Source organism: Diabrotica undecimpunctata, chromosome 3 (genome assembly GCF_040954645.1).
Source record: "Diabrotica undecimpunctata isolate CICGRU chromosome 3, icDiaUnde3, whole genome shotgun sequence".
In the NCBI taxonomy this organism is placed as follows: domain Eukaryota; kingdom Metazoa; phylum Arthropoda; class Insecta; order Coleoptera; family Chrysomelidae; genus Diabrotica; species Diabrotica undecimpunctata.
In genome coordinates this window covers 82,567,759-82,589,695 of record NC_092805.1, presented here as the reverse complement: position 1 = coordinate 82,589,695, position 21,937 = coordinate 82,567,759, and the positions used below count along the sequence as shown (strand labels likewise).

The 21,937-nt window shown below is 32.8% G+C and overlaps 2 protein-coding genes across 2 annotated transcripts in view; both read left to right on the top strand.

The window, feature by feature from the left end:
• Positions 1–7,048, top strand: part of slmo (PRELI domain containing slowmo) — a 42,636-nt gene extending 35,588 nt beyond the window's left edge. The window contains exon 3 of the mRNA XM_072526151.1: positions 4,069–7,048. Within this exon, the coding sequence (XP_072382252.1) occupies positions 4,069–4,527 (459 nt within the window). The 3' untranslated portion in view covers positions 4,528–7,048. The remainder of the gene's footprint in view (positions 1–4,068) is intronic.
• A 7,521-nt stretch (positions 7,049–14,569) lies between these two features.
• Positions 14,570–21,937, top strand: part of Icmt (isoprenylcysteine carboxylmethyltransferase ste14) — a 68,878-nt gene continuing 61,510 nt past the window's right edge. The window contains exons 1-2 of the mRNA XM_072526150.1: positions 14,570–14,969; positions 17,755–18,016. Of these exons, the coding sequence (XP_072382251.1) occupies positions 14,778–14,969; positions 17,755–18,016 (454 nt within the window). The 5' untranslated portion in view covers positions 14,570–14,777. The remainder of the gene's footprint in view (positions 14,970–17,754; positions 18,017–21,937) is intronic.

Genomic DNA, 21,937 nt, shown 5'->3' with positions numbered 1-21,937 from the left:
AAATTTAGTAGGTGCCCATTTTTTTCCTAGTTGGTTAAATTCTGAGAGACCGCAAAGTACTGTACAACCAAGCATATAGCCAATATGAATTTATTATAACCTAAAAACAAAAAAATATTCAGATGCAGTTTATTAACAAAATAAAACTGTTTAAATGTATATATTTTTTTAAATTTTATAGTCGTTTATAGATTAGTATTTACAAATGGAAATTAATGGTTATACACTTCCATTATTTATGATTATTTAAATTTAATTTTATTTTAAATTAATTATTTAATTTTAAATTTAGTACGAATTTTTGTGTTGTATATTTCCGACAATGAATCTATCAAAATATTCATTGAGGTGACCAAACGGATTATATCTACGAGTATATAATTAAATTAGTTTTTAAACTTACCTATAGTCTGATTCTTGTTATCCAATGTAAGATATTTTTTGGTCGTAAACATTCATCTGAAATATATTTCTTTTGACTTACTCTACTGCTGCTACTTTAGCCGTTATCTTTTCTTAGTTATTTTTCTTTTCTAGTTTATTTTATATTGATGTGATATATTATGTACAATATTCTACTCAGACATTTTGAGGTAATGCGACTATAATGTTGTAGTTATTTATTGAAGTCTTAGTTAAGTCCCTATACTGTGCATCCGTATACATTCAATGCTTGTATGATTTTTTTTATTTTTTTTTTTTAGGGTGATTATATTTCACCATGGCGAGCTCATACTCTCAATTATATTTCTACTACTCTGTTTAATTTTCGTTGTTATTTTTCACTTGTAGATTGTAGTTTAAGGTTTTAGGCTGTATTTAGCAGTCTCTTTGTACCATGGCCTAATAAGATTTTTTGTATGTAATCCTTTTGTGTTTTGTGTAGCATGTGTGTTTTGCCTTGATATTTGGTCTTCACAAGGAAACGCTTTGTATATCCAAATGATGGCGGTCGGGCCCCTCGAGCTATTACCGATCCAAAGGGAACGATAATTTCTTGTTCGTACACGTGGTGAAAGTTTCGACAACTCTAGTTTCCACTGGGAGCTCACTATTATTATAAATATGTATATTGCTTAACCTGATGTGTATCATTCTGGCTGAATTTGCTTCTTTTCAAGTGGATACTTAACCTTTTAATGGCGGCTATACGAAATATTTGGAATAAACAGATAATATGTAAAAGGTCTTTTGATTTTGACATATTTTAATAGATTTTGAAGTAAAAAAAAATATTGCTGCTGTATTTTGTCTTTATCATGTTGTTCCCATTTTGGGAACGTTGGCATGTAAGGTATTATGGATTTTCTAAAAAATAAAATACTTACCTGTTTGGAAAAATGTTTATTATTAGCATAAATGTCTAAAATAAGTAAAAATAAGATACAATATAAAACAATTATTTATTAGGTGTATGAAATTGGTCGAAACATTTATTTTTATGAAGTCGCTTTTCACATTTACTGCACTGAAGTCTAGTATTTTTATAGCACACAACACAACGCCCTTGGTTAGTGCCTTCGGGAATGTGATTTATCCCGTCAAATTTTATGTCGCTTAGAACAGAGGCAGATGGACCGCCTTTTCTTTTTCTTTGACCTGAACCTGCTTTTACAAGCGCGAGAGCAACGTGTCTGCGAAACTCGAGGTGTGTTATGTTTGTTCCTGCATTCACATGTTGAAAAAATCGAAAAGCTGCCACAACCGCCAAATTCAATCCATGAGCAAACAAGTTCCACCACCATTTTTTTGATCTAAGTCGGGGACGATAAGAAGCAGCTAAACGATCAAAAAGGTCAACACCACCCATTCCAATGTTATATTGTCTTATCAAATTTGGTTGAGTTACATCTTTTTTATGTTCAGACTTCACTCTTCTGGTTGTATTTTGAACAGGGGTTACTACAAAATGATTACTTGCGACTATTACAGGAGAATTGTCATTCCATTTGACACAAATAACATCGCCATCTGATTTGTAATCATAGGTCCCTCGATCTTGTTTTTTGATAGTTGACGATGAAACTAAAGGACATTTGTTGATCCTATTTTCTCGAACTGTACCACAAGCCCGTATACCGTTTTCTGATAAAGATTTCAGAAGGGAGTAGCTGGTGAAAAAATTATCGAAATATACAACATGGCTGTTTTTATTTTGCAGAATTTCTAACATATTATTTACAACTCGAGTTCCTAAGGGAGTTTGAGCATTTCCCGATTTTCCGCAGTAAATATCAAAGTTATATGGATATCCATCATTTCCACAGAGCATCCATAGTTTGAATCCGAATCTAATTGGTTTATTTTTTATAAACATTTTAGCTGAGTGATGGCCATAATATGGAACCATTGATTCATCAATGCTGACATGTTTATGAAAAACTCCAAACTGCTGAATATTAATTTTTAATTTTTCGAAAAGTGGTAAAACTTTAGCTACTTTTGAATGAGCTAAATTAGATTTGTCACAAACGTGAAGATATCTTTTTATTATTCTGAATTTTTCACGGCTCATTGTCTTTGCAAAGATTGGAGCCTGCATGTCATCCGCCGTTGACCAGTAGTCATTTTCGCCGGGTAGATGATGATATCCGCTAATCAGGAGCAAGCCAATAAACTGACGAATATCTTCATCAGAAACTATAAAATTATGAAAATTTTGATCCCTTCGAGCGTAAGTTTCGCTTTGATTACGAATAAAACTAATAATTTTTGGAGTAAAAAACAAAGAGAATATTTCAAACTCCGTTTTACCCATGTGCTCGGCTCCTACTTTAGGTGGATCTTGGGCTTCTAGCTGGATTGCCACTTTTTCAGATTTCCTCCATTTTTGTGATGCGTGACTTATAACTGATTCTTCTTCGTAATCTGATTCGGCATCACCATCATGAATTTCTACCTCTCCAGGAACCTCTATTGGCATATCAACCACGTCCAAAATCTGGTCATCAAGAGTGTCCTCGTCACTATCAATATCTCGGTCTCCTGAAGTGGGAGGAAGTATTACAACATCAATGTTAGAGGATATTGAGGTTTCCACATCTTCCAAAGCATCCCGTAATAGTCTGTGTCGGCGTATAGATTTTCTAAAACAATGAAATATCTAAGAAACATGGTTCAATAGAAAGGTACATGTAAAATAAGACTGTCTTAGGTACTTTACATAATATTTTTTTTTCTAAAAAGCCTTCGGTGCTCTTAGTAAACAATATGAAAATATTTGTATCAAAAAAACTGAACCAATAGATTTTTATTTTTAGTTATGTACTTACTTCAAGAAAGAAGAAAAACTTAAGAAAAACTGTTGAATTAGACCCTAATTGAAAAATTATTTTTGTAAACTTACCCATAAAATGCTTTTGTATCCATTCTAAACTTCTCAGCATAAACAATGCAGACAGAAAAAAAACCAAGTACACACGTGTTCTTCTTGAACAGCTCTGATCGACTGTTTGTTATTCCTAAATTCCTATTAGGCACTTGAAAGACGATTGCACTAATCGTTATTGCCCTTGAAAATTTACGAGCTAACAGAAACGACATTATATTATAATTTATTAGGGTATATTAGGTATTCAAAGTTGCCAACGTTCCCATTTTGGGACATGGCTAATTCCGACAATTTTTTTCAAAAAGTAATGAAAGAATTCAAGCGCAATATAAACTATTTACTAAGGTAGTCAGTTGGCTACCTTACTTGAAAAAATAATAGCAATAGAATAATTTTTGCTGACTTGATAACAAGAACCGTAAAACGAATCAAGAAATTGAATTTTTGTGCTTTTTACTATTTTTTTTTTAAGAAAATGAACCCACATCTAAGAACATTTTTTTTTAAACTAGCAAGCCCCTTACCTTTACAAAACATTATGTAGTGCGATTTACAAAAATAATTGCATAAACAATCCTAAAAAAATGTTTTAATAGGTGTTCCCAAAATGGGAACGTTGGCAGTTAAAAGGTTAAAAGGAGCTGCGATAAAAGACATTTTTAGCTTAAAAATTTGCATGTTTAATTAGCAGTTAGTTGTTTATTTGTTAAATCTAATAGAAAATATTTTTGTTGCAGCTCATAGGTTCTGCAAAGATCTGCTACGCCAGCGAACAGTCAGAAGTAAACCCCTCTCTCCGCCACATGGTTCTAAAAACAATAAATCTCACCTTTTGCCGACATATAGCCGTCAACGAAACATTGAAATATACACCACATCCTTCCGATCCCACCAAAACCCTTCTTAAACAAGAGGCAGTCGTAACAGTAAAGGGAGTACCTCTAACAAACTATATGGAGGATCTATTAACCACCAAAATATCAAATAACGCAGGCAAGGGTAGGCAAGCTATGGAATGGGTGATCAACAAATTAAATGATGAAGTCAAAGACTTAACAAGGAGTACGGATGAAATTTTTAGCCATACCAAAAGGTCGCTGGACGATATAGCGACCAGTGCAAAGAAGTCGATGGGGGACATCTCACAGAAAGCAAAGAAGAGCCTGGACGACATGCAAACGATGACTCTGAGCTAATTTCTTCTGTATTGTTTCTTTTCGATAGTTAGCACAATTTTTTTGAATTGCTACAAGAGGAAATCGCTAGGTTATCTAATTACGTCTAAAGTCTGATTAATTTGTACGGTATGGTTGTCAAACAATAAAACTGTGACTAAATTATTGTTGTGTCATATTGATTACGCTATAATATCTTCGATTAAAGCCCCTAGTATAATTTGGAATAATAATGGGTCCCAAAGGCTCTGAAATCATATAATCCTAAAGACCATAGTATACTTTTTATACAATTTACTTAAATTAATTTTATTGTTACTGTATATCGTTTTATCATAATTTACGCTATTCATTAACGCTGCAATGCTTATTTCAATATAATAAGTTTCATTATTTCAATGAAACGTATGTTTCTTCTTTCATTTATGTTTAGTCCAAACTTTTTGGCCTTGTCTAGATTTTCTATTGGTTTTATTAGCTCCTTTTCAGTGACTTGAATTGGGTAGTATAAAAACTTATAACCCTGACAACCCATACGTACAACTACATCTCTTTATATTGAGATATTTTTTCCCAATAATAATCGTATATCATTGAAATGTAGTTTCCTCTTAAACATGATGTAAATTCAAATAAGGCTCGTTTACTTGATCACTTATTATTTATACAAGCAAAACATATGTCCTGCATATGTAGTTACCATTTTTACCATCACTGCATATCATTTTGAAAAGGTTAGATTTTAAGAAGGTTTCGTCTTTTTGTAAAACCGTGATTTGGAATTATTGCTTAAAAACTTGCTTAGTACAAGTAGTTTTACAGTTTAATAGATTGAAGGACTCAAATATTTTAAATGTTTTATAGGCGAAACTTTTCTAATCTACCCTCTGTATTATTCTCATATCACCTTTACTATTGAATATTATATACAAAATGGCAACAAAAACTCTTTAATTTTACAATATAAACTCATATTTTTGCTAAATTGTAAAATAATATTACTAATTTTTATTCTAACATTTAAAAAGCAAAATAAATAAGATATATACTATATTTGTTAAAACATTAAATGCGCATTTCCCTACTGATATGCAAATTTATGTTTATCAGAACAGCATCACCGATTAGCTATAGTACAGGTAAAGGTATGTGTTTTTATGGCTCAGTTGTGTTTTTTATGGCTTTGGCTTTAAAAATATAATCCTTCTTCAGTGCTAGCCGTCAAGGTTTTGGGGCACTTCGAATGCAGCGAAATCACCACAAAGGAAAAGTCGTTGCATTGAAGAGGGTTTCCAGTTGTAAAAACCTTTATAAGTCAAACGTACTTTGCAGATTATATTTACGTTATCTATTAGCTATTTTCTTGTGGAATTTTTATATTATATACTAATTTTAATGGGACTTAACCATCATTTTAGTTGAAAATATGTTTAGTTTGACATTTCGATGTCCATTTCGGAATTTTATTTTGAACTATTTCCAAAGTTGAAATGAACGAGGCATAACAAACGTATTTTCAACTGAAATTATAGTCATTATGAAATTATAGACATTAAAAATAGTAAGTAATACATGTTTATTTTTTTACTTTATGTTGTAAAATCTGTTTAATCGTGTTTGTCTGTCGAGATCTATTAATATGAATATATCCACTATGTCACTATGATAATCTGTAATCTTGAGAAACAATATAATTTTGCCCTGGTTTTGACATTTTCCAAGAGATCACAAGAATGTGAACCTTAGCGAAGCATTATAAACTTATAAAACACAGCAAACCAGGAAGGCAGTTGCTTTTGTTGTTAAATTTTTGAGTGTTATGTTGGACATTTTATCACGACTTAGGGCATTCTCTACTAAGTGGTGTGGTGCGATATGGGCATTATCTACTATGATTTTCAAACAAAATTTTTGATACTAGCTTAATTATTTATTATTTCTTCTGACAATTTTAACAAAATTCAACTAGACTGTTTCGATGGTAACTGTGAAAAGTTATTAAGAAAAGCAAGAACTTAAATTACATCTTATTTTATTAATTTTTTCAATTCAGATTAACTTTAGCTTTATTTCCTCTAATCTTGTAACTTAAACAGTTTTTGTTGCCATTGGACAAATGTCATAAAAATTTGACGGCGATTAATTAAACTAAAATCGATGCATGGTCAATGAAATGATGGGCCAAGGCTTTTATGAAAAAAAAAATGTTCGTCAACGTCACGCAGAATTTTCGCCGGGCTTTCACATCTAATGACAACTCTATATATGCAAAAGTATTAGCATTTACCAAATTAATGTTACAATAATTATCATGAACAATTAGTTAATCAAGCCTAAAGGAGAGTTCAATTTGAAAAGCTTGGGTTTATTGTTTCTGACGATATATGGCCCTTTATATTGGACTAACTTTTAGATGCTGCAATGTCTATCTTGTACATACACTGGAAGACCATGTAATTTATTGAACATTCCCTTTAATGAATGTTTTTTACCAATTACAATATTTCTGTAACTTATTGTTGAATAAAAATGTGAAATTTCAGTACTTTTTTGTTTTTATATCTCAAAATACACTGCGCCACTTTTGAAGTGGATATTTTGATTATTTCTATATATTTTGTTGTGAACATTGACATAAAACGGCTTTTATGTAAATGTTCACAAAATAAATATGTCAAAAAGAATGAAGAAATGAACATAAATGTCAAAGAGATAAAAACTTACACCTGAAACAAAATTGAGACCAGAGATAAAATAAAGCAGAAAACATAATTCCTTTGCGCCAAATCAAAACGCTATTAAAAATTTAAATGTAAAAATAGAACCCTAACTTTACTTACTTCTTATGGTGCCTATCTGTTACGGATGTTGGACACTAACATGGTTGTTTTGTCTTTGTTGAATGCTGCCCTAAAAAGTCCGATACTGGTCAAGTTAAACCATGTTCGTAGGTTATGAAGCCAGGATATTCTTCCATGCACTTTACCTTGAAGTATGATCCGAAGTAGATTGTATCCTTGTTGTGGCCCAGGTATTCCAGTTTGCGACGTTTTATGGTTATGACTAGCTCACCCTGTTTACTTATTCTGTGTGGAACCTTTTCGTTGTTAACTTTGTCTATGCAGGAAATTCTCAACATGCACACCACATTTCAAATGCTTAGAGTCTCTTCAGTGATGGTTTAGTTAAGGTCCATGAATCAACTCCATACAGGCCAACGGAGAATATGTAGCATTTTAATAAATGAACTTTTACTTACAATTTTAATCTGACCGTGAAAAGATTTTTTTTTTCATTTTGATAAAAGCTAATGTCTGCTCGACCCTTATCTTAGTTTTTGACGAGTGTTCCACTGCTGGTTCAAATTTACACTCAAATAGCAAAAGTTGGTGATTTGTGATATACATTGTTGGTTAACTAATAATTGTCCCGGTGTTATCCTATTTTGCTTACTACTTACTTTGCTATTTTTTTATGTTAAAATCAAGCCCAAACCTGCTACTTGCTACCTGGAGACAAGTGTCTACAGACATTCCAGACTCTGCAAAAATGACAGTGTTATCAGTTTATCTTATATTGTTCAGGGAAAGTTTAAATATCTAGGATGCTGAATAGATGAAAATAGGGGCTCATAATAAGGAGTAAAATGTAGAATAGATCAGACCAGAAACGCATTTCTAAAAATGAGTCAATTTTTCTCCAATTGAGAGTTTGATCTCTACGATATGGCATGATAAAATTGTATATACGCAGTATCGTATATGGCATGGAATCCTGGAAGCTGACAATTAGCTCGTTACGACGTCTGGAAAACATATGTGGATATTCCGCCGCGTTCTAAAAATTACATGGACTGACCATGTTAGAAATTAAGAAGTTTTGAAACGGAAAACATCTTATCTTGTAGATATATTCAGACATAGAAGATATAAGTTCTTCCAACTAATAATGGAAGGAAAGCGTGGTTCTGGCAGACGACAAATGACCTGGCTGCGTAACATCAAGGATTGGACAGGACTAGACCTCCAAACAATAATAAGAAAAACACAGGATACAGAACTTTGCAGAAGTCATCGTCAACCTCCATTAGAGCAACTAAAGAAGTCAGTGTCTGTTCCCTTCATTAGTTGCTGTGCGACATCTGGAACAATGAGGAAATGTCAGAGGACTGGAGAGTAGGTTTCATTTATACAATACATAAAAAAGTTGTTACAAAAGCGAAACAGAAGATATTTGTTGGTCTTTCGAGTTTGATTTTTATTCAGTCCCAGCGTCTAATGAAGCCATGGGAGGGCGAAATGACGTCATAACGCTGTCTTGATTACCAAATTAAACGCGACAGACTGACAAATTGTGCTCATACGCCATATACTGTCTTTAATGCATCGAACCGACAACAAGCTTTTGCTAGATGTAAACCTTTATACATTTCGTATAGCGCAAAGGACAGAAAACAATATTATTACATTGTGTCTATTCATGGCCGTCAAAGTAGATGCTACCTTTGTACGCTAACCACTTGAATGGGAAATAGTTGAGAAATTTGTTGGTATTTCGAGTATGATTTTGTATTCAGCCCCAACATCTGATGAAGCTAGGTGAGGCCGAAATTTCGTTTTTTTTTGGATTGGAAATACTTTTACGTATCATCAGGACTGGATGTACTGCCAAGTATGTAGGACTCGTATATTACAATACAATACCGAATAAGACCGGAACACTTTTTCTGCATCTGTTTTCCCCACGGTACTACCTTAAGGTATTACTACACGGGGAGAGGATCTAGCTATTGCTCTTCCTTTATGTTGTTGAAGCCATTGCTTCTCTCCTTCTAAGAGTCTCTATTTTCAGCTCGGTTCCTTTCAATGCGGAGAAGATCCTGGAGGACTTCCATCGCGAATGTGCTGATTGCATCCCAATTGATTCCCCTGATTATCTTCGATGAAAGCATTTCTTCTACTATGGTCTTTTGTCGAATTTTCTGTTTGATAACTGCGTCTAGGGTATTGTGCAGCAAGTGAAACGAGGACACACGAAGAACACGTGTTCCGCATCTTCACTGACCCCGAGACAGGATGGGCACTCTGGAGAATTCAGCTGTGGTATAACACAATGCGTCCACCTGTCCATTGTTACGGAATCCCCCTGTAATTGCCATCGATCAATGCTGTTTTGCCGTTCTCTTCTAAGTTCATCTCGGCACAATGTAGATGTAGTTGACTCCCTTTGCTGATAACGGGTCTTCCTTTCTTCAGCTAGTACTCCAATGGGTAACATTTCGGCTATGACGTATATTGCATCCTCAGATAATGTGCAAAATGCGCTGCAACTCTCAAAGCGCTCAAACGATATACTGATGCGTGACTTTCTCGGTGATTCCTGGGTTCCAAGGATGTCAGCTAAAATCGATATTCAGTATGTTAATACCGACGTGACTACCGACAATAACTTCCTCCTGCTTTGATTTGGGCCACCAAAATTCGGCATTAGCCGTGACAAGGCTGCTCTTACTAGGGACGTATTAGCACTGACATATTCTACTTGCTGCTTGAAGCTGAGTCTGGCATCAATCAGTACTCCCAAATACCGAAAGCTAGTTTTGCTAGTTTTAAATTAACTGTGTTCATCCACTGGCAGATTCTATCGAAGATGATGTCGAACGTGGGAAGAAGAATCTCCAATTGCTCCAATTTTGGGAGAAGCTCCAATCTTTGTTACTTCCAAATCTGTGGGAAAGTACCATGATGATTTGTTGATGATGATTAAAGTTTTGTTGTGGGAAAAGCGTAGTAACAATCTTCTCTAGAAGCTGAGGGCACGTAGGTGTTGGCATTAAATGGCTTTTCATGTGAGTCATGACCACCTTATACGGCCTGCTCCATGGATCATTCTCCACCTCGTTGATAAATTCCATCCAGCATTGCCTTTTGCTGTCTTTGATTGCCTTATTTAGTCTTCTGCGGGCGTTCTTGTACTCTGTTACTGGATCTGCAGAGTTTTGTTGTCCCCAGCCACGCTGAAAAGCTTTTCTGATTTTTAGGCACTATTTACGTAGATCACTTATATGTGGTCATTACACCAGTGTACCGGTAAACGTTAGTTTGTGCCGCTTTTTCGGGACATACCTACTTGCGACTACTACTCTTTTTGCCAGTTTCTCAGTCTTATTCTCAGCGTCTACAGCGGCGATTGGGTCGCCATCTAAAGCTACTGTAAAGACAACTGGATCCAAAGATTTTACCCTCCAACTAACTGTATTAGTTCGCGTATGTCTGCTTCCGGTACTCTTTTTAATATGTACTTCCCATAATAACGCATTATGATCACTGACTGTACAAGTATCCAATAGGTATTCTTTCCTTCCAAGAACAGTTCTCCTTAACGAGACAGGTGCTGATAAAAGTGAGATCCACAATGAAACTTGCTCTTCCTCTAGTAAATGTAGCTGTATCACCACTGTTAAGCAAGACAACGTCTAGCGTTGCCAAGCCTCTAATAAAACTTTGCCCCACATTAGTTTTCTTGCTGTCGCAATCCACTGCCCAGGTGTTGAAGTCTCAGGCTAGCGCCACGGGAAAATGTTGTTTTGCATACTCAGTCGATCGATAAAGTCAGTAAACTCACTGAGTATATAGGAGACTAGGTGGAGCATAGCAACTATAGAAATGGATACCGTCTACCTTTGCCATTACCAAGCCAGCTTCTGTGTTCTTAACCACATTCTGGAAAGGTAACTTGCCACAGGACAAGATGACAGCTTTGTCGTGTGCATCATCACAATGGTTAAGGTTGAGTTGTACTACCTTCATAACCTTCTTCTTCTTCAGTGCCTTATCCGGTCCGGATGTTGGCGATCATCAAGGCTATCATGGTTTTGTTGACTGCTCTGCGAAACAGCTCCGCTGAGGTCATCCCAAATGATAGTACCAAACTTCTACCTACCTTCATAACCTGCTAGTACAAAAAATGCATACAATATATGCAATCTTCACCTTTAAGGCTGATTTATAAACTTTACGTAGGCGTTGGCGCTGGTGCTGACATTCGCGTTACAACATGGTCAAATGGAAAACTCATATGTCTATTTATAAACATCGTTCGCCGTTGGCGTTGGCGTTCGGTTCCGTTCAAGATGAACCAACTTTATCTTTTGCCGTTGGCCGTTGTAGCACAGAATACACCAAACCTTCTGTGGTTGTAGTCACAGAACAAAAAAAAAACTGTATCTTTGCCATCGCAGCCAATAGCGATACCGAAAAATTGACAAGGTTTGTCAAACAAATCAAACTAAATTATTTGTTTATGTTTATATTTCCACGTGTTTATAAAGTGAAATAGTTTAGATAATTTAGTTTATATTCCCTATATATTATAAATTCCATCAGAGCGATAGTTTACATTTATTTTTGGTTTTACCATTTGCAGTAATTTTTCAAATACTGGAACCTGCATCCTGGTATACATATTTAAAAAATTGCTATGTATTCCAGTTTTTTATTTTTGTATCGTGTATAAGTGCCACTGCACCTAACAAAGGTCGAGCATTTTCATTTTCCATTGTATTAATTTTCAAGCAAAAATAATAATAACAAATCAAAAATGTAAGATTAGAAATTATCTTTAACGCCAACCGAAAGTTTATAAATGCAGTATATGATAGCTAGCGCCGTCCACGGCGAACGCCAGCGCAACGCTAACGTAAAGTTTATAAATCAGCGTTTAGAACGCACTTTGATTTTTGTAGATAAGACACTCTGATCAAAAGATATCGAATTTTTATCGTCGAGTTGATAAAAATTTTATTTAAAAAATTTATTTCGCGCGCGTAACTGTCATTTAAAATTACCGGCCGCTTCAAGCAGTGTTTCTGAGAGAATGGTTCATTCTACAGATAAAGTGCTATACCACATTCATTTTACATATTCCCAATTGCCAACAGAAGCACGTGAAAGCCAAACAGGGTCGTACTGATGTATATCATATGATTTTTAAAAATATTTACTTTTGAAACTATTAGTGTAAGAATTTCTTGAAATTTAATTATTAAATCACAATTAAACTAAACTCTAAAAAATAACACGACCAGTAAATAACTTAACAATAACTATAACATAAATATAACACAATATATTAACTTAAAAATCAACACGATACAATTTGAATTTAAACATGCTGGCAAGTTTGGATCTGTAACATGAGAATCTGTGTGGCTTAAGGCAATAAATTATATTTAATAGCCTCTTGACAAATGAGACGGCGAATATCAACACGTGCGTCTGTTGTCAGATGGGAATTTGCTAAACGAATGAACTTTAGTAAACATTTTTTTCCAAAATCTCAGCTACATTTCTTGTTTGAAACACTTTTTTTTTCTACGACGTACAGATTTTTGGCAAATCGATGTTTTCCATTTTGTTTTAGGGAGAAGTCCGAGGTAGGAGTGGCAAACTTTTTTGGGGTCCCAAAATTGGCATTCTCAGCAAAATTCTGATTGTTGGTATAATTTTTAGAGGTTGAGTGATATTTTCGTCTCTGACGACTGGAGTAAATTATTTTAAATACATTTAAAGTCTTAAGTCCGTGTCAGACGGTCAAATGTTTGATCAAACTAGTTTGATCAAACCAAAAAATTGACAGCATATGACGTCACCTCCTGAGTTTGATCCATCGAGCAAAAAGACAAAAGAGGGAATGTAAAGGTAGTGGGGGCAAAAATATTGTTAGACAGGAAGTGCCATCTTAAGAGGCCAAATTAAACAAGGAAAGAGAGTCTTTCCTGGTTTAAGAAATCAAATTTAGTTGGGTTATGTTATTATTTGTCACATGAAACTGTCCAACTGTCACATGAAATCTTATTTATATTGAAGTTTTTTAACAATTGTTTCACATTTTAGACTGTTATCGTTAATATTTAATTAAAATTTTCTCGTCTAAGACACATTCTGAAAACTATTTTATAGCTACTGTTAATAAGTGTCGGAAAATTTAAATTTGGCGCATTTGCATTTCCGGATATGTCCGCCATCAGAGGCCACTTTTTTGGTCGCCTTTTCATAACGATTAGATTTCCTCTTTTGTCTTTTTGCTCGATGGTTTGATCAAATCCGCTAAAAATAGAGGATCTTCTATTTTCAAGGTCAGTTTGATCAAACTTTAATTTTGATTGGTCGAAAAATATCTAAAGTCAAATGACAATCAGCAGTTAGACATAACGTATTTAAATTAATTTCCTTTTTTTCTTTGGTTGACAGTGTGTGGTTTATTTGTCTTCCTATTTTGTTATAAAATAAAAATAAAAAGTTAAAATATCTTGCAGCCAGGAAAAAGTTTCTACATAATTGATTTATACGAGAAAGAAGCTGTTTATATAATGTCAAACATCCATATTATTATAAAAATTCTTTCACCCTATTTATTTTCTTTGTGTATAAGAAAAATTAGAATCGTAGATAAAGTCCAAGTAACTATAATAAAATAAGCAAAAAAGACAATTAATTTCCTTGACAGACTTCAATTTGATCAAATTTGAATGATCGTGTGACAGGTAGATTTTTAAAATTTGAACAAACTGTAATTATGACGTCATTACGTCAGTTTGCTCAAACTATTGATCAAATATTTGACCGTCTGACACGGACTTTACTCATTATTACGAAAACCAAACTTCATAATCTATGCCATTGCTTAATTTTACGAATTGTGTTATCAATGTTTAAATTAGAATATAAAATTCAATAATGTATTATTTATTATTCTAAAAATTAAAGAAAAATTCGATTTTATTAGAATATTATTTCGGATTTTTTATTTTTCCCGATAAATTTTTTTACGATATATAACATAGATAAATAATATAATATATAACGATACGATACGATATTAAATATCCATAATCATTTACCAATTAAATGAAATCAAACTTTTCGCTGACTTCTTTGTATTTGTATACAGCCAATTCCTGCACAGTCACATATTGTGGTAAGTAAATTACTTAGAAGGCATGATACTATGATTAAGAAGAAGGCATACGAATCATTTGAACTACTTTTACTTTGACACATTTGTCAATATTTTGACTTGACTATTTAATCTTAGTAAATTTTCTATTTCAGTATGTTTACCTGATGCATTTTTCATTTTCAAAAATAAACATATAAATGAAATACCGATTAAAAATAGCACAAAATCAATGTAGCTACATCTAGAAATGAGTTTTTAAGTGAATGATAACTTGTGAATAGAACATATTTATTTAAAATATTTGAACAAAAATGGTTTGTATTCAAGTTCAAATAGGGCTCAAAAGCTTCTTTCTATCCTTCGTGTTAGTAGCAGTTGTAGCTTTCGTACAAATCTATTATAGTATTATACACCTTTGGATAAATGTTTTGATGTTTTCTGCCGCCGGCGTTCTAGATTTTATATTAGTTAAAGTGTTCTTCAGGAGATATTTTCCATTTCAAGTAAGTTCTTTTTTTTGTAGATCTAAACTATAATTTTACAAATAGTTTTATCAATACTTTTTTGTCCCATTACGGAATTTAAATGCATAAGTCAACAAATTATAATCTACAAGAATGCCAAAGTGGAATTCCGAGCAACATCACACAGGCAGTTCAATATGAAGCTAATTTCTTATCTTATTTAAGATTTATTTTCTTATCTATATAACAGTTTTGAAAAATTGAAACTACCTTTTTTAAGGGTTGCCTCTTGATCAGAAGCTATTTACAAAATACAAGTTTTAAAAAATTATTAAAGTAAATTAGCTTTACAACTATTTATCATGATTTTATAATGAAGGAATTATTAAAAATATCATAACTAATTATTTATAAGTAATGGAGCGTGTAAGATCTAACAATGGCTAAAGACATTGTCAGATTCCCAAAAAGGACATAGTAAAAACAATACAAACCTAGATAGGTATACAAAGTTGTTCAGATGGAATATATAAAAACAAATTTATAGAATAGGAAGATAATACAAAAAACCAATCCAACTATTGACATTAAAAACTTACTTTTTCAGTAAATCCTGCTGTTGAATCACCAAAACCCAACAAACATTTTTGGGGATATTCATTGTAGCTCATGTTAACTTAGTCTTAATTAAGTTGGAGATACAATTTTGCTGATCCTATTTTGTGTTATTTCAGCTGATTAAGAATATAGCAAAAATTACTTTGAACAATTTCTTCAGATATGTATGTGAGGATACAATGGCCCATAAATACAAAATAGTATTTTTTGCACAATATTTTTGTAGGTTTTTGCAGATATATCATCTATATTTTACATATCTACTAGTTACAATATGCAAAAATCAGTGAGGTTACTCCAAAAAAAGGGACAAATAATAAGAGTCATGCTGTGTTAATATTATTATAAATCATACAAAATGCAAATTAAAAATTAGAGAACAAGAACAATATTATCACCTCACAAACTAATGGATAAAGAAGTATAAAATTAAATAAGCATAAAAATGGGAAGACAACATGGGAAGACTTATTAAAGCACATAGTATGTTCAAAGTTATTCCATATTTGTCAAATAAACTTCACTCTAAAGTAATAAGAACAACCAACTTCGAAAAGAATAACAAAAAACATCATGACACTTAGCAAATTATAACATATAGTTGAGAAGAGCTCTAAAATACTAAGTATGGTAGAATAAAACACAGAGAGTTTTCTATATAAACATACATTACAATCTCTGCCTGATACACTGCAACTTTTATGGTACTTCTATTTGTCACTAAAAGTGCCTCATCCAGCCCTATTTTCTTAATGAGCATCCATAGCCTTGAGAGGGGCCTTTTTATATAGACTGATGCTTTTGGTTTTTCCTCTCCAAGTTCTAGATAGTGAAGCCTTGTGAGGCACTCACACTAATATAAGATGTGAAGAGCAGTTTTCTCTTCTAGATAAAACTAACAAGTATCCTCTTCAGTCAAGCCCATATGACTCAAATGCTTATTGAGCCTACAATGTCCAGTCAGCAGCCCTACTATTACTCTCACAGTCTCTTTTGTGGGTCATTAAGTCAGCTGTAAATTTAGCTGAATGTCCTTTAATGAACTCTTAGTCTGTTTTTGTGCTGGTGCACTTTACCACCATTCCAAAGAGTTTTATTGCACCTATTTGTTAATGGCTGCTGTTTTGTGTGTTTTTGCAACCTCAAAGCAAGATTCCAGGCCAATTAATGGCTCAGAAGTGCCTTCTCTGGCCAGAGAGATATCCAAAAATGCTCAAACTATACAGCTATGAAACTTCTTAGTCACATCATGAAAATATGGGGAGACTACTTGATAGACAGATACATGAAGAAACTGAAATATCTGATAGTTGGTTTGGTTCTATGCAAGGCAGATTAACAACAAATGCAATTTTCATTATAAGGCAGCTGATGAAAAAAATATAGGAATAAAGAAACAAACACAAATATGGTATTTATTGATCTTGGGAAAGCATGTGATAGAGTTCCTCGAGAAGAACTAGTGTTAGGACAAGTGTGGGAGACTGATAAACTATTTATTCTCATTAGTGTAGGATCAGATAACAGGGAAACTACAGGGTAACATTCCATGGTGCTTAATGTATGCTGTTGATGTAATGTTGGAAGGAAACACTGAATGAGAAAAATGGATAAAATTATGATAAAATTGATTCCAAAATGAGAGATCATAGGATAAGAGAGTTCGGGCATGTTCAACATATACACCCAATTAAATTAAATGAAATTTAAATTAATTGGGTTTATTTAATTAAGGTTCAAACCCCTGCACTGACAAAATTTTCGATTTCTAATGTAACTGAGCCTCCACCCTGCTTTGGGGGCATGTAAAGCTGTTGGTTCTAGCTATTTAAATAGTTGTTAGGTCATGTTAGGGATGCTTGTGTCCCTGCTGAAAACCATACAATACTTACTGAAAACCATAAAACTAGACCTTAGCCAGAATGTTACATGAACTTTACCTTTATCACCCAATATGAAGAATTGCTGATTTACAAGTTTCTGGGAGGAGTGGGAGTGGAAGGAATAGAAGATCTGGAGAGAGATGTTTAGACAGGACATCATTAAAGGAGGGAATTGATATTACCCAAGATAGAAACTTATAGAGAAATGTAATTAGGTAAGCTAACCCCACATAGAGATAAAGGCAAAGGCAATGATGATGATAGTTGTTCTTTTACCATAGATATTTTATAAATCAGTACAATTAATTATGTTTTGTTTTTAGATTGCTGTTAGAGCTGCATTCTTAGGCTATGTCTTTGCCCTAGGGATATTTGTTAAATTAGTAGTTCCATCCCATATACAAATCTTTGGGAGTTACATGTGTGTGATGTCATTCTTCCATTTTAGTGAATTTATAGCTATAGGGCTAGTCCAACCTAAATTTGTATCTACTGACTCCTTTGTCTTAAACCACAGCCCACAGTACATAGCTGCTGCAGTTTCATCCTGGTTAGAATTCTTCGTTGAGTGTTATTTCTTTCCAGGTTGGTATTTTGATTGTAAAATTTGTTTTTTTTTATAATTACAAATTGATCTTAAAGTATGAGTTTCACAACTTTTTGTATCATTTGTATAAATGTGATATGTCAGAATCTGTTAAAGTCAGTAAGTAAGACCAATATGATATGATATAAAAATCCAGTTTTTTAAACTTTGTTATAACTATATATAAATAATTCAATAAAGGAAGATATTACACTGAGCTATTTTTGAAGTGGATAGTTAGATTTATCCAAAATAAATCCAAAATTATTGCCTTAAACAAATTGTAACATGAAAATTCTTTCAAATAGAATTTATAAAAAAAGCAAAAATATCGCATATTTGATTGGTGAATCTTTCATTAAATATCTTGTAGAACCTCTTCCTCTTTAATATATTGCCTAGACAAGCCAAGAACTACTGGTCATATGTTTTTTTTGTTTTGTGTCAACTGTTTTTTTTTTCAAAATCTTACTTTTTCATCTCTTAATGTCTCAGAAAGTTCTCCAATTATACCTGACTGGGGGTTATAAATAAATAGCTCAGTTCTCTGCTCAAAATAAATTATACCCCAGATAGTAACTGATCCTCCTCCAAAAATCTGGAGTCAGATTTTATTTGCTCCATTGCATTTGCATTCCATTTTCCTCCCACTTAGAATAGGCAAAGATAAATCTAGACTCGTCTGTTGTCAATAAAACAGTTCTGCCATTATGCTGCAGTCCAGTAGTAAAGTAAAAGTGGCAGTCATAGCTCAGTGGCTATGTTACTGGCTTAACAAGCTGGAGGGCCCGGGTTCAAACCCCGGCACCAACAAAATTTTCAATTTCTAATTTAACTGAGCTGACACCGTGCTTCGGAGGACACGTAAAGCCATCGGTCCCGGCTACGGAAGTAGTCGTTAAGTGATTTTGAGGCGCTTGCGCGACGTGAAAACCCTAACACTAGACCTTAGCCAGAAGGTTACATGAACTTTACTTTACTAGTGGTGATTCACTGTATCCCAAACACTAACAATTAACACTGTTAGCCCTTTTTAACTGGCAAAATTAGATGAATGCTAGTATGACCTGGAAACTTAGAAGCTGATAATGTACAATTTCTTCTAGCTGTCTTAATAATTAATTGGTCCTGTATTTTGGAGATACCTCATTCTCTACCATCTCTGTGTCCTATACTAGTCATAAAAGTTTTCTGGAAATAATTCTAAGATCAACTAACCATACTTTAAGAAACATTAAACATTTCTTCTTGTTTATTGTGATTACCAAGTTGACAAAAAGCAACTATGGCAACCAAGTTTTTTCAAGAAAGTCTTTATCTAGATTTTTTTTTAAAGGTTAAAGTACGTTTATTGACGTTTCAATTTCCACCAAATTTTGTTTTTTTTGTTAGTTATTGAAAAATTCTTCTAATTTAATTTTATCTGACTCATCTATATTGACAATTCAGACATACATTATGCATTTTAAAGTAGACGACTTTAAAATGATATTGTCAATATTGTTAAGTTGCGTTCTTGAGACGACTTTACTTCCAGGTAACCAGATCCTACTACATTCTGCAGAGGAATTCGCGACACAATTGGTATCATTTAGCATAATTAGAGCCGCTTCTTTGATTTTTCTCTTTTTACCATCCGTTTCTTTTAGGACTATATTTGAATCATTCCATTGAACCCTATGTTCATTATGCCATGCGTGTTTACATATTTGAGATCTATCAAATTCTCTATTTTTAAAATAGGATTGACGTTCACTTATTCTAACATTTAATGGCCTTGATGTTTCACCTAAATAAAACTGATGACATTCACAAGGTATTTTATAAACGCAATTCCTTGTCCTTTCTTGTTCATTGTTAGGTTTGGTTTTGGACAAAATAGATCTCAACGTGTTTGTTGTTTTGAATGTTGTTGAAATGTTGAATTTATTTCCTATCCTTTTAAGCTTTTCCGATAATCCTTTTTTGTATGGTATTGTTATTTTCCTCATATTATTCCTTGTATATGCTGTAGGATCTATAATATCAACAATCGATCAAATAGAACAAAACAACTTAGAACGAGATCCTACAGCATATACAAGGAATAATACGAGGAAAATAACAATACCATACATAAAAGGATTATCGGAAAAGCTTAAAAGGATAGGAAATAAATTCAACATTTCAACAACATTCAAAACAACAAACACGTTGAGATCTATTTTGTCCAAAACCAAACCTAACAATGAACAAGAAAGGACAAGGAATTGCGTTTATAAAATACCTTGTGAATGTGAACAGTTTTATTTAGGTGAAACATCAAGGCCATTAAATGTTAGAATAAGTGAACATCAATCCTATATTAAAAATAGAGAATTTGATAGATTTCAAATATGTAAAAACGCATGGGATAATGAACATAGGGTTCAATTTGATGATTCAAATATAGTCCTAAAAGAAACGGATGGTAAAAAGAGAAAAATCAAAGAAGCGGCTCTAATTATGCTAAATGAGACCAATTGTGTCGCGAATTCCTCGGCAGAATGTAGTAGGATCTGGTTACCCATATTGAAAGAGGAAGTTATTAAAAGGAAAATACCAGTATTGGTAAGTCAGTAACATAAAGAGGATACATCATTTATGTTTTTTAAATAACAAACATATAAAATCGGAATTTGGTGTTTATTGAAGGTAAACTAAATGCACAATCAAATACTTACCATGTCGGGATAGTATTATAAGGTTTCTTTTCCTGGTTTTTCCCTTATAATTTACTATGGAATCACTAATAGGTGAATTTTACTGTCATCATAGCATATATTTGTCTTTTTAAAGACGAATTACATGTTATGATCTTTTCTGACGGATATTCCCAAGTTAAAGTTGATTTCATGTAATCGAATGAACTATCTTATAAGTAAAGTCGTCCCAGGAACGCAACTCAACAATATTGGCAATATCATTTTAAAGTCGTCTACTTTAAAATGTATAATGTATGTCTGAATTGTCAATATAGATGAGTCAGATAAAATTAAATTAGAAGAATTTTTCACTAAGTAACAAAAAAACAAAATTTGTTTAATTTACTAAATGTTTGTATTTTGAGAATGATTTCTGAAGTGGAAATTGAAACGTCAATAAACGTACTTTAATCTTTATCTAGTGCTTTATCTAGCTTAATACATAACTAGATATTGGATAATGTAGTAATGATAAGTAGTCACTTGTTAGAACTTAATAAAATTGTATAAAATTTGAACTTTATAACAAAATATTTTTTAACGAATATCCAAATAAAAGATTATTTTTGAATATTGCTTCAACAAAAAGCCTTTAAGGAAAAGGAAAAATGAATTTTTGCCAATACTCTACAAAAATAATTAACTAATCTTTTAAAACAAAATATATAGGGATAATCAAAATATCCACTTCAAAAGTATGCAGTGTAGTTCATACTACACATCTTAACATCTGTTGGTCATTTTAATATAGGTACTAAAATTGCAGAAATAACAAAAGATATTCCATTATCTTGTTTTATTTTACTGGAATCTCCATTTTTCAATTTCTGTATCTAATAAGGAATATGTTAAACATTAATCTATATAAGTTAAAACTAATATATAAAGGAAAATATCACATTACGAGTCAACGTTATGTGATTAAAATATATCAGGTAAGTTTATAGTGCTCAGGCCAATACTTAGAAGAATTTTTTTTATGATCACATTGTCGAAACTTGGTGTATTTGTTATTTGGGTACAGATAGACAAATTTTGAGCATAGTGAAGTATGTGAGGCGTTTCATCTCAAGCTATCAAAAAGTCATGGATTTTATACGAGACAAAATTTATAACCACAATGGTAATTTTTATTTTAATTGATAGTTTGTCAGTTAGAAAAATTTGTCAGACAAAAATTTTAGGCATTTTGTGTCG